Source organism: Cervus elaphus, chromosome X (assembly GCF_910594005.1).
Source record: "Cervus elaphus chromosome X, mCerEla1.1, whole genome shotgun sequence".
Lineage (NCBI taxonomy): Eukaryota > Metazoa > Chordata > Mammalia > Artiodactyla > Cervidae > Cervus > Cervus elaphus.
Window position 1 is genome coordinate 102,556,716 of NC_057848.1, and position 12,037 is coordinate 102,568,752.

General features: G+C 33.9%; 1 protein-coding gene across 2 annotated transcripts in view; it reads right to left on the minus strand.

Annotated features, from left to right (window-relative positions):
* Positions 1–443: 443 nt before the first annotated feature.
* SH3BGRL (SH3 domain binding glutamate rich protein like) overlaps positions 444–12,037 on the minus strand; it is a 111,883-nt gene continuing 100,289 nt past the window's right edge. For both annotated transcript variants that reach the window (XM_043896058.1, XM_043896059.1), the window contains exons 2-4: positions 10,363–10,548; positions 7,755–7,835; positions 444–1,750 (exon numbers count right to left, since the gene is read on the minus strand). In XM_043896058.1, the coding sequence (XP_043751993.1) occupies positions 1,718–1,750; positions 7,755–7,835; positions 10,363–10,548 (300 nt within the window). In that variant the 3' untranslated portion in view covers positions 444–1,717. The remainder of the gene's footprint in view (positions 1,751–7,754; positions 7,836–10,362; positions 10,549–12,037) is intronic.

Consider the following 12,037-nt stretch of genomic DNA (forward strand, 5'->3'; position numbering starts at 1 on the left):
GTTAATTTTAAGGTATAGTCTAGTAGATATAAACATCTCAAAACTGTCATCTATTTTTAAAGAATATCTGTTTTTGACAGTATTGATTATTTGAAACTAAAGGAAAAGCAAAAATACCCACAAAATACTGCAAGTATCATCATCTGCATTTAATAAATCTCAGGAGAAAATATTGATGAAAAAATGTTTTAGCATTTTCCAGAATTTATTACAAAATACTCTGTTTACTCTAGACCTCTCCATAGCATATTTTTGTACACAAAATAATGCTTTGACTCCAGTGTATACTGCAAAATTCAGAATCCTAAATAAGAAATTTAGAAAGTTTATTCAAAGTGTTTTCTTTTTGTTATCGTCTCTTTTCTCCTTTCCCACTACCTAAAAAGTGTATTACCCATCTAAAATTACTATTACACTATTTAGAAACTATATGAACACAAAAATTATGTTTTTGAAAGTACTGAGTTTATTTTAAAACATTGCAGCAAGTTTGAATTTCAGTAAACAAAGCCATGTCTTCATTATATGTTGATTTTGGCAAAGAGCACAGACTTGCATACATCAAATGATATGATAAAGTAATTTAAAGTAAAATGTGTTTGCTTTCAGTAATGTGGAACCAAAGTACAATAGTAGTGTGGAACTAAAGTACAATATACATGTCTTCTGGCTGATGTAGGCCATAATGTTTCTTGTCTTCTAAGAAGTTTTCAAAATTAATATTTTAAAAAATTGATCCTTTTGTCTGATACTTACGGTATTCATGGGAATAGAGGCAGAGAAAAGATTCTCTCTGCTTAGATTAATGCACTCATACAATAAGCTGAAACAAAAATGTAAAATACATCAGAAATAGTGGCATTCATGATCATAAGTTGTTTTAAAAGGGGAAACTTATTTCCAATCTATTTTAAAAGTTAATTAAAGGTCTGAGTTCTTTGTGAAAAGATGCCATTTTAAACTTATTTGCCATCCCACTTCCATAACATACATATACATATTTCTCCAGGGCAAGCAGCTTAGCAACATGATTGCATGAAAAGTGTTTAGTTAAGCAAGAAATTTTCAACTGAATACATCATTTTTTTGTGGGAGGTCATCTGTTCTGGTCACTGAAATATGCAATGAAAGGCTACATTTAGAAGCCTAGAAGACCTGTGATTCAGTACATATAATTATTTTTTAAATTTTTAACTACAAAGGAATGGGAATGTTATAAATACCACAGGAAATTACAATGTATGACATATCATAAACATTATCTGCAACTACTTTTTAGTCACAATAATTCACACTAAAAAGGTACAGACTTTTGCTTACTAAAATTAATGAGGCAATTTGGGAACAAGAGACAAATTCTCACTCGCCTTTTAAAATTACTCAATGTAGAGATACAGATATAATTAAACTGCAATAATAATACCGAAAAAGGGAACAGGTGCTTGCTTTTTAAAATCACTGAAGTACATAAAATGCCTTAGCGGACAATAGTATTCCATGGCACCTACTTAAAATTTTATGTTCATTTCCTATATTCCTCATCACATTGCTAACATTTTAATTATGAATTCATTTTGACTGTTTGCATGTGAAAGTACCAACTAATCTAGTTTTTCAACATTAAGCCTATTTCTTTTGAAGCCATGATAATTTTGCTATTTTATAAAAAGCAATGGAGACTCCTTTTTCAGGATGCTTAAGGCAGAATATTTAAGATTCATGCTTGCTGCTTTGCCTGAGCTTCTGCTTCCTGAAATGAAAAAAAAAAAAAAGAAAAAGAACAGATTGAAATATCATAAAACATACATACATGTGTATTTTGAGTAAACTATATTATCTCAAATTACTAAGACTATTCAAAATCAGAAAAATAGCCCCCAGAAAAAGATGGCTTAAAAATTCTTAATAGAAAAACTATAATATAGAAACTTCTGTCTAGAAACAGATGTAATAGAGAACTGTCTACAATTCCATAAAAGTGAGTGATTTACACTTGTGTCAATTATAGTTGACATTTTATTTAAAAGTAGCTAATTTACTTTTTGAGTGATTTTTCACAAAAATTGAGTGTTTAAAAACATTATCATCTACAGTTTCCAGTCTGCTGAGTTTTGTTTAAGGTTAAGTTACTTAGAAAATGTGTTATTTGCTAAAATGCTGTTTTTAAATTTCTTAGCAGTTCCTGTGAACAGTGAGTATTTCTACCATAGGAATTCTGACCTATAGGTGTGCTCTGGCACTTAAGATAGTACTCAACACAAAATACAATTCAAGGAAAAATATATGGAAATAAAGATGGGTGGCATGAGTGAATTTGGTGAAAGAAACCTCAGATTTGAGTTGTAGAAATCATATATACTAGAAAATCAGCACCTAAACACCTCTCTTGACAATATCAGGAGGAGTGAAAGCAACTGAATATTCCAAAATAGGCCTCTGATGCTAACACTGAAAGAAAGGAAAAGTAAAAGGTGCTACATTTTTACCTCCCCTGCAAAAAAAGAAGCAAAACTGATAGAAGGAAACCAGAAGACAGTGTAATTCATTCTTAATACATGCTTAACAAAACAGATGTAATACACTATTGACTCACCTTCCAAAACCCTTAGTAACAAAAAAAAAAAATACACATATATATATACACATATATATACACACATACATACATACATACATACATACAGTCCCTAAGCTCTTATGAAATTTCGAAAGTAGTGTTTGGCTGTCAAAATGAGTCTGTCTTAGACCCACAGTATGTATTTTGTTTCATTTTATTGAAGAAGATTCTAAATATTTCCTCACACAGCACAATTAATTTTATACCAAAAACCTTCAATGGCCTAGCATATATAGATGGGGAAGCAGTGGTATAAAAACATGAATATGTGACTAATGTAATGTCCTTCTTCTTACGAGCACCTAATACCTGAGTAACTAGTATTTTGGAGACAGCCTAGTTCCCTAAAGTCACACTTATCAATCTTTACTGATCTGTCACAAACTGTGTAGCTTTCAGTTATCCTTTTTAATGGAATAAATTACTTGCACAAAAATCAAAAACAAAAGGCAATTAAAAATTCTTTATAATTTGTCTTTAAGAGCACATACTATTTAATATACTACATTTAAATATACTATACTTATATTTACTCATAAGTATATTATATATACTTAAATATATGTAGTATATTATATATACTTAAATATATACCTGTAAGTATAGTATATTAAATATATTATACTTATATTTAAATATAAAATATACTATATATTTAAATTATTTACTTTTAAAAATATATTTTATTCATACAATATGTAAATTGTGCTAAAAGCTTTATTATTATGTAAAAGTAAGTGGCTAGTATTTATAGAATCACTAGTTATTTAATCAACCAGAGAGCTTTAGAAGTAGGAATATGATGTGTTCTTTACCTACTCCCACTATAAACATCATTCTATAAATGCATTGGTTTTGAGTCATATAATCCTGGGTTCAAATTCCATATCTGCTACTGAATTATTATGTAGTCTTGGTCAAATTACTTAAATTATCTGAGTATCAGTTTCCTCCTCTGTAAAATGGCATTGAGGATACCTATCTCTTAAGGCTGGAATAAAGATAAAATGAGATAAATGTGAAATGTATAGCTCAGTGCTTGGTTCATTGCAGGTATCCGTATTTTTTTCCTACCTTTCTTCTTTCCACTTTCTGGATTAAGTGGAAAGTAACTAAGACCAACACCACAACTAAGTGTTGTTAACATACAGTTTCCCTTGGAGATGCAGTAAAATGGAATGGATTTAGTAGAAATGGGAATGTTTCAAATCCCACAGTAGAGGCAGATTTTCATGGCCTTTCCCTAGAGCCAGGTGGTTCAAAGTCAATGAGAATACTTCTTTAACCAGCGTGCTTTGTTCCTTCAACGTGTTAGTGAACATGGCTTTTCCACATCACTGGATTTTTATATTTTAGTAAAAATATATCAATTATTTTATTTCATATCAAAACTATCAACTCTACTGAAATGTAAGAAATGCTAATGCTAAGAAATTATTTTTTGTATTAATAAAACAGTAAATAGCAAAAAAAGTAAATAGTAAATATCTTTATATACTATGTTTAAATGCATCCAATATTGAAAAGAATAAAAAAAATATTTTATTAAATGGGATTCCTTGCTTTATGGGACTATTTGCTATTGGGTACTTTTATTATTTTTTTTTTCAATTATATTGGGTACTTTTAAATCACAAGTTTTCCAGTGCACTGGCTTTCAATAATTTTTAAATGTAAAGAGAATGTATTTTAATTATTTGGAAAATAAAGGGAAAAATAGGTATATTATTAGTTATGATTCTAGTCTCTTTTGCCCTATAAATAGATTTTAAATGTAATTAGAATGTTTGTTATGCAATAAAAGCAATTCTGTAGCTCATTATAATGTATCTTTTCACAAACTATCATTTTTTAATGAGAGCATGAGTTCATTAAGTGGATAAACCATTTTTGTTGATCCTATTTTTAGACATTTAACTTGTTTACAAATTTCTTAAGATATAAATAAAATTTTTATTTTTTTATTCAACAAGCCTTTTCTGTGTATAAAATTATTTCAATAGGCTTTAATACCCAGTAAAATTACTGGATGAAGAATTGTAAACATTTTTTAGATCCCTAATATATATTTGCCATTTTGGTTTTCAAGCAGTAGTACCAATTTATACCAGCATCAGTAATATATGAGAGAATATGTTTCAATGCACCCTTCTCAGCATTGAGCATTATCACTGTTTTATATTTGTTAACTTCACAGATGAATACTGTATCTACTTTTATCACGTTTCTTTTATTATGACTGCATTTTTCCAATGCAGGTTACTTAGCTGTATCTCTTTATTTTGTATACTTTCTTTTCAGCCAGTTCTTTCTGGAAGACTTATTGTCTTGTTAAATTAAAGGGGGAAACTCTTCTGATATAAAATTTATCACTTTTAATCTTGAGAAAAACCTATTAAATACTAACATTCAGAATCTTCCTATTACCAATCTACCCTCAACCCCACTGTCAATTCTGGATGTCTTTTTGTTATCCCAATCTATCAGCTCCCTATAGTTCAATCCTTGATAATATCTGCTGTTCATTTACTCTATTCCTACTTCTAGGGTTAAACAAGGATGAAAAAATCACTATAAATAAATTGACTGGCTTCATAATGGGCTCATCAACTCTAACTTCAACTGGGCCTTTCATCTTGCTAAGCCATCATTCCATCAATGATCTTAGCCTATTCTTTGGCTTATTATTATTATTTTCAACAAGTGAATACTTTCAATTCTCATTGAATTTCCCATCCTTCCTAGCAGATGATTTTTGTTCCTACCTCATACTAAAGATACAACATTTTCAAATATGAACTTTCCTAAACTCCCATGCACATTAAAATTTCGATTTTCATCTTTCTCCCCTCATTCTTTCCAGTCTCAAAAGAAAACTGCATACTCTCTCCTTTCCAAGGCTAACCCCTCCCTTGGACTACTCACTTTTCTGTTTCCTCCATGACTTTTTCTTTATTTCCCAATCACCCAGGTTAGAAGCCTTAGAGATTGCTTCAATCCTTTCCAACTCTTTTCATACACAAGAATCTAGTAAACTGCCAAATTCTATCACAAGTGATTTTTCTGTGCCTCTTAAATCCATCTTTTCCTTTCTATAGCTGCTGTCCCACTTTAGGTCATCTCTTCTGGACTTTTAAGGTGCCCTCTAATGGATCAGCCCAACTCTTAATATTTCATTTATTCAATGTTTCACAATCCACAGATAAATCTGCTAAATTTATTTTCTTAACACAAAGATCAAATCACATCTTAAAATACAGATATAATCACCTCATTGCCTTCCCTCATTCCACACCACGGCTTTTACATGCCTAGAAGATGAAGTTGAAAGTATAGCATTCATGTACACATACATTCATAGCACAGCATTCATAATCTGGCCCCAACCTACCTAGCCAATCTCACTTCCTAATGCATCTTCTTTTATTTAATATGTCCTATTCTAGGTTCATGCTACACTGCACTACTGCTTCCCAGATATACCATCAGGTGCAGCTATATCCAAACGCAGTGGTTCCTGCTGCAACCTCTGTGAAAGACGCTTAGTGTTACTTCAGTATTTTGGAATCCCTAGTAGCTCAAATGTCAATTCCTCTGTGAAATCTTCCCCAAAGTCCTTCGTAGCAATTTATGATTATTTCTTCTGGGTGCCTACTAAACTTTATTTATACCAATCATATAGAATTTACCACAGTATATCATAATTATTTGTAGGCATATTCATTGTATAATTACTTGCATACATGTCCCTCACTAGGTTATAAACACTTTGAAGATAGAGATTATGCCATATTCTCTGTATTTGCCCTACCATCAATATCAAGTCAATATTTGACACTCAGTAAATATTTACTGAATGAATAAATGAATGAATAACTTCCACTTTTCACTGAAAGTCATCAGTCATAAAAAATAGATGATCCTTCCTTTCATACTTTCTCTAATATATGCCCTGAAATTAGTGACAATTTGGGTTTTACTAACTTCTTTAAGGGCTTCCCAAGGTGGCGCTAGTAGTAAAGAACCCTCCTGCCAAGGCAGGAGATGTAAGAGATGCCGGTTTGATCCCTGGATTGAGAAGATCCCTTGGAGGACAGCATGGCTACCCACTCCAGTATTCCTGCCTGGAGAATCCCATGAACAGAGGAGTCTGGCAGCCTACAGTCCATAGGGTCACAAAAGAGCTGGACATGACTGAAGCAACTTATGCACACAACTTGTTTAAAGGAAAATTCCTTACCTAAGATTTCCTACAATTTGAATTATATAAAGCCTAAAATAATACATTTTATCCATGGTAAAAGAAAGTTTGGCAAGAAAACAGAATTTCACAGTGACTCAAAAATGCCTGTAAATGGTCTCTAGTGAAAACATAGACAATAATACAGACTCAAAATTGGAGAAGGAGCTGGAGTTTGAAGAATCTGTTTAACATACAATTAACTTCTAAGAGCAAAATGTAAAATGCCAGCAGGGGACACACATTTTGATTAAACTAGCCTTTGTCGAGAAGAAATGTGGTAAAAGGCAAAGGCATATTTAAAGTCCATAGCTTTGAGACTTTTCTTCAAATTTGCAATTTAATTATTGATGTTTTTCTTTATATGGTCTCCTCTGGGAACTCTGCCACTCAAAAAATTTTTTCATTGGCAAGGGAAAATTTCCAAATTCAGCCAGCAATTTAGTGACCAGTTTTGAGACTCAGATGCTCTTAGTTAATTTGAATAGGTGACTATGGCAGTTGCTTCCACACGAAAACAATAGATATCACCAAGAAGATTATTATGAACTAAGATGATTTCTGTCCATGTAGACCCTTACATGACAACTGGAATAATGGATTCTTTAAAGTTGCTAACCACTTGTTTGTGAATGGGTCAGTGAGAAATCTGCTGTTTTGGGCAGTTTGACAGGGAAGTCACTCTGCCTACCTCTTATCCACATACATAATATACTTGATTATGCACATCTGTTTACCATACTAGGGATTAAGTGCATGCAGAGCAGGGACATTTCCTTTTACCTATGCTGTAAGCCTCTGGCTTAATCTGTATACTTAATAAAGGAAATTTTACTGATTTTATTTTTAAAAAAAGCAATAAAGTGGCCTACAAAGAAAAGGAAAAATGAATCATACCTTTGAACCAGGTGGGGCTGTCAAGCCTAAAAAGGCATACACTGCATTATTTTCTCTGGCTTCAAAGAAGGCATCATAATCCTTGATAAAAAGAAGGCAAGAAGAATTAGCAATATGCAACCTTCGTTGGTTGGAAAGAAAAGGGGAAATTAATTCAAAATGATCTGACTGCTCAACATCATTGGGGGCAGACAGGTCAGTTAACTTCCATAATGCTAGAATTCTATAAAGAGCAGTAAACAGGCAAGGCTCATTGGACCCCAGTTAATGTGGGTTAAAAGATATACTGTTCTGTGAGATACAGAAATTGGTCTCTTACTTCATACTGCATAGAACTTAAATCTGCCTCAGGGGAAATAGCTTTCTTCACAGCCCAAAGTAGCCAACTCTATGCCAGTAAGAGGTTGCTTAATTTTGATTTGAAACTGTTGTTCCAGTTCACCATTATTTCTCCTGCATTATTAATGCAGATAAAAATAAAAATAAATAATTATAAAATAAATAAAATAATAAAAAATTAAAATAATTTAAAAGTAGAGATGTCTTCAGAACCAATGGAAGACCAGATATTAGCTAGGCATGCCCATGACCATAAGAATAGTAAATCTGTGTTGTGTTTGGAGGAAGGGTATGAGATTTTCATGAAATAAGACTGAAAGGGCAGTTCAGTCCAGTTCAGTCACTCAGTTGTATCCAACTCTTTGCGATCCCATGAACCACAGCACTCCAGGCCTCCCTGTCCATCACCAACTCCCAGAGTCCACCCAAACCCATGTCCATCGAGTCAGTGATGCCATCCAACTAACTCATCCTCTGTCGTCCCCTTCTCCTCATGCCCTCAATCTTTCCCAGCATCAGGGTCTTTTCAAATGAGTTAGCTCTTTACATCAAGTGGCTAAAGCATCAGAGTTTCAACTTCAACATCAGTCCTACCAATGAACACCCAGGACTGATCTTCTTTAGGATGGACTGGTTGGATTCTCCTTGCAGTCCAAGGGACTCTCAAGAGTCTTCTCTAACACCACAGCTCAAAAGCATCAATTCTTCAGCACTCAGCTTTCCTTATAGTCCAAATCTCACATCCATACATGACTACTGGAAAAACCATAGCCTTGACTAGACGGACCTTTGTTGACAAAGTAATATCTCTGCTTTTTAATATGCTGTCTAGGTTGGTCACAGCTTTCCTTGTTGACTTGCCATCAACAACCAAGATGGCATACTTGAAAACACCAATCACAAAGTAAAAATTACTTTTGTTTCCCTAATCCATACATAAGTCAAAAATTTAAAGAAAATTCATTAATGATACCAAAATAAAAGCTTTACTACTTTTAAGCAGAAAATAAGGTATTCCTCTTTTTAAATTAATTTCAAACTAAATAAGTAAAACAGCTCACCTCTTTTCAGCAGCTTCTTCATGAACATACTAAAACAATAAAATACTCTAGTCTGTACTTACATATTCACCAATAACTTTTTGGTGAATGACTCATCCATTTGCCTCCAAGTAGAAGGCAAAATAGGGAAAGGAGTACGTCAAGGCTATATATTGTCACCCTGCTTATTTAACTTACATGCAGAGTACATCATGAGAAACGCTGGGCTGGATGAAGCACAAGCTGGAATCAAGATTGCCAGGAGAAATACCAATAACCTCAGCTATACAGATGACACCACCCTTATGGCAGAAAGCAAAGAATAACTAAAGAGCCTCTTGATGAAAGTGAAAGAGGAGAGTGAAAGTGTTGGCTTAAAACTCCACATTCACAAAACTAAGATCATAGCATCCAGTCCCATCACTTCATGGCAAATAGATGGGGAAACAGTGGAAACAGTGACAGACTTTATTTCTTTTTTGGGAAGGGGGCTCCAAAATCACTGCAGATGGTTACTGCAGCCATGAAATTAAAAGACACTTGCTCCTTGGAAGAAAAGCTACAAGCAACCTAGACAACATATTAAAAAGCAGAGACATTACTTTGCCAACAAAGGTCTGTCTAGTCAAAGCTATAGTTTTTCCAGTCGTTATGTATGGATGTGAAAGGTGGACTATAATGAAAGGTGAGCACCGAAGAATTGATGTTTTTGAACTGTGGTACTGGAGAAGACTCTTGAGAGTCCCTTGGACAGCAAGGAGATCCAACCAGTCCATCCTAAAGCAAATCAGTCCTGAACATTCATTGGAAGGACGAATGCTGAAGCTGAAACTCCAATACTTTGGCCACCTGATGTGAAGAACTGACTCATTTGAAAAGACCCTGATGCTGGGAAAGATTGAAGGCAGGAAGAGAGGGGGCCGACAGAGGATGAGATGGCTGGATGGCATCACCGACTCAAGGGACATGAGTTTGAGTAAACTCTGGGAGTTGGCAATGGACAGGGAGGCCTGGCATGCTGCAGTTCTTGGGGCCGCAAAGAGTTGGACATGACTGAGTGACTGAACTGAACTGAACTGAGAAGGTAAAACACCCCAGATGTCTAGGATGGATGCAAAGGATAAGCAGGATGAATGACTGTATGGAGATTTGGAGTGGGAGTAAAAGAAAGAGAATGGGTTTGAGGCAATCCATTTGAAAAAAAATAAGAATTTTAATTGGTTCCTTACTCCACGGTACTGGCTTTCATTGAAAATCTGAGGTGGCAGGGGATATCCTGTGGCTGGTCGATTGTTTTCAGGTACATTTTCTCTCATCCACTTCCGATTCTCTTCATTGGCTGCAATATCTTTTTCTTCAAATCCTATTTTGTTAGCTTCTAAGAAACCAAGAACATCTTGCTGTTTTTTCTTAATCTAGGACCCAAAGGACAAGAAATCATGTTGTTGAACAAACAGCTTTTGTTGTTTTTATTTTTCAAATTCAATAAAAGTGTGTTAATGAACTAGTAGAAATGAATTCATACATGGATCAAGATTTGTGGCTTTCCAAAATATATGTGGTTTTTCCCTCTTTATTAGTGTGTTCTCAATGATGTCTCATAAGAGGACTGAAGAGCTTTCAGTTCACAGATCCTTTTATCAACCGGACTTTTATTTTTCCTCTGGAATTACATCTAATCATATAGAAGAAAAGCTAGCTGATGCATATCAATAATAAAAAGGGCAATTAACTGAAAAGTATCTACAAACCTCTCTTAATTTTAGCCCTTGTTGAAAGTCATCCCAAATGACCTGAGTCTAATTCCTGTCTTAATAAGCACCACACAGCTAACAGAAATGAATCTTACCTTGAGAATGTTTTAAACCTCTATGCCTCAATTTTCATCATTTAGAATAGAAACTGAGGAAGATGTAAGAAGAGCTAAGCCTGCTTTTATAATAAGTTTGAAATATAACCATACCATTCATTAGCCCTTAACATGTAACACTAAGGAATCTTGGAGATAATACACTTATTTTGTCTCCTAATCGTTCCTAGAAGGCTTCAAAATAATAAAATTAATATTTTTGGGTTTCTTCCCTGATATGCATTTCTTTTAGAACCTTGATTCACACATCTATAGTAATTGACCCAAATTTAAAACTTAGTAAACATTTCTGAGCTGCAGAGCACAATCAATAAATATTTCTTCATGGAACTACACTAAAAAGACTCACGGAGCAGAAGCATCAAAAATACAAAATCAAAAGAAAAAGTCTTTTTAATGGAAATCAAAATGCAAAATAAAAAAAGTTCATATAGTCAAGCCCTCTTTAGATTTATATCCCCACACACACATACATACATGCATAAACAGAGTCATATTTTTGTTCTAACTTGTTTGTGACTACAGGTAATTTTATCTCTCATCACACAACTCCAGGAAAAAAAAATTCTCAACTTCTCCCAAAAGGAACTGAAATCACTACAAGATATTTAGATCAGAGCACAGAATGTCCTCCATTAAAAATCACTTGAAATCAGCAAAATTTGTAGCCAGTTTTTCTAATAGGAATCATATTTCCTTATTAACTTATAAAATCAAACTTTAATTTATAAATGTAACAATACCACACCCTGGATCAGGAAGATATCCTGGAGAAGGGAATGGCTACCCACTCCAGTAGTCTTGTGGAGAAATCCCATGGACAGAGGAGCCTGGTGGGCTACAATCCTTGGGATTGAAAAGAGTCGGACATAACTGAGCAACTAAACACACCACCTTTTGAATTTTGAGGATTGTTCTCGTTCAGTCACTCAGTCGTGTCTGACTCTTTGCGACCCCATGGACTTCAGCACTCCAGGCTTCCCCATCCCTCACCATCTCCTGGAGCCTGCTCAAATTCATGTCCATTGAGTCGG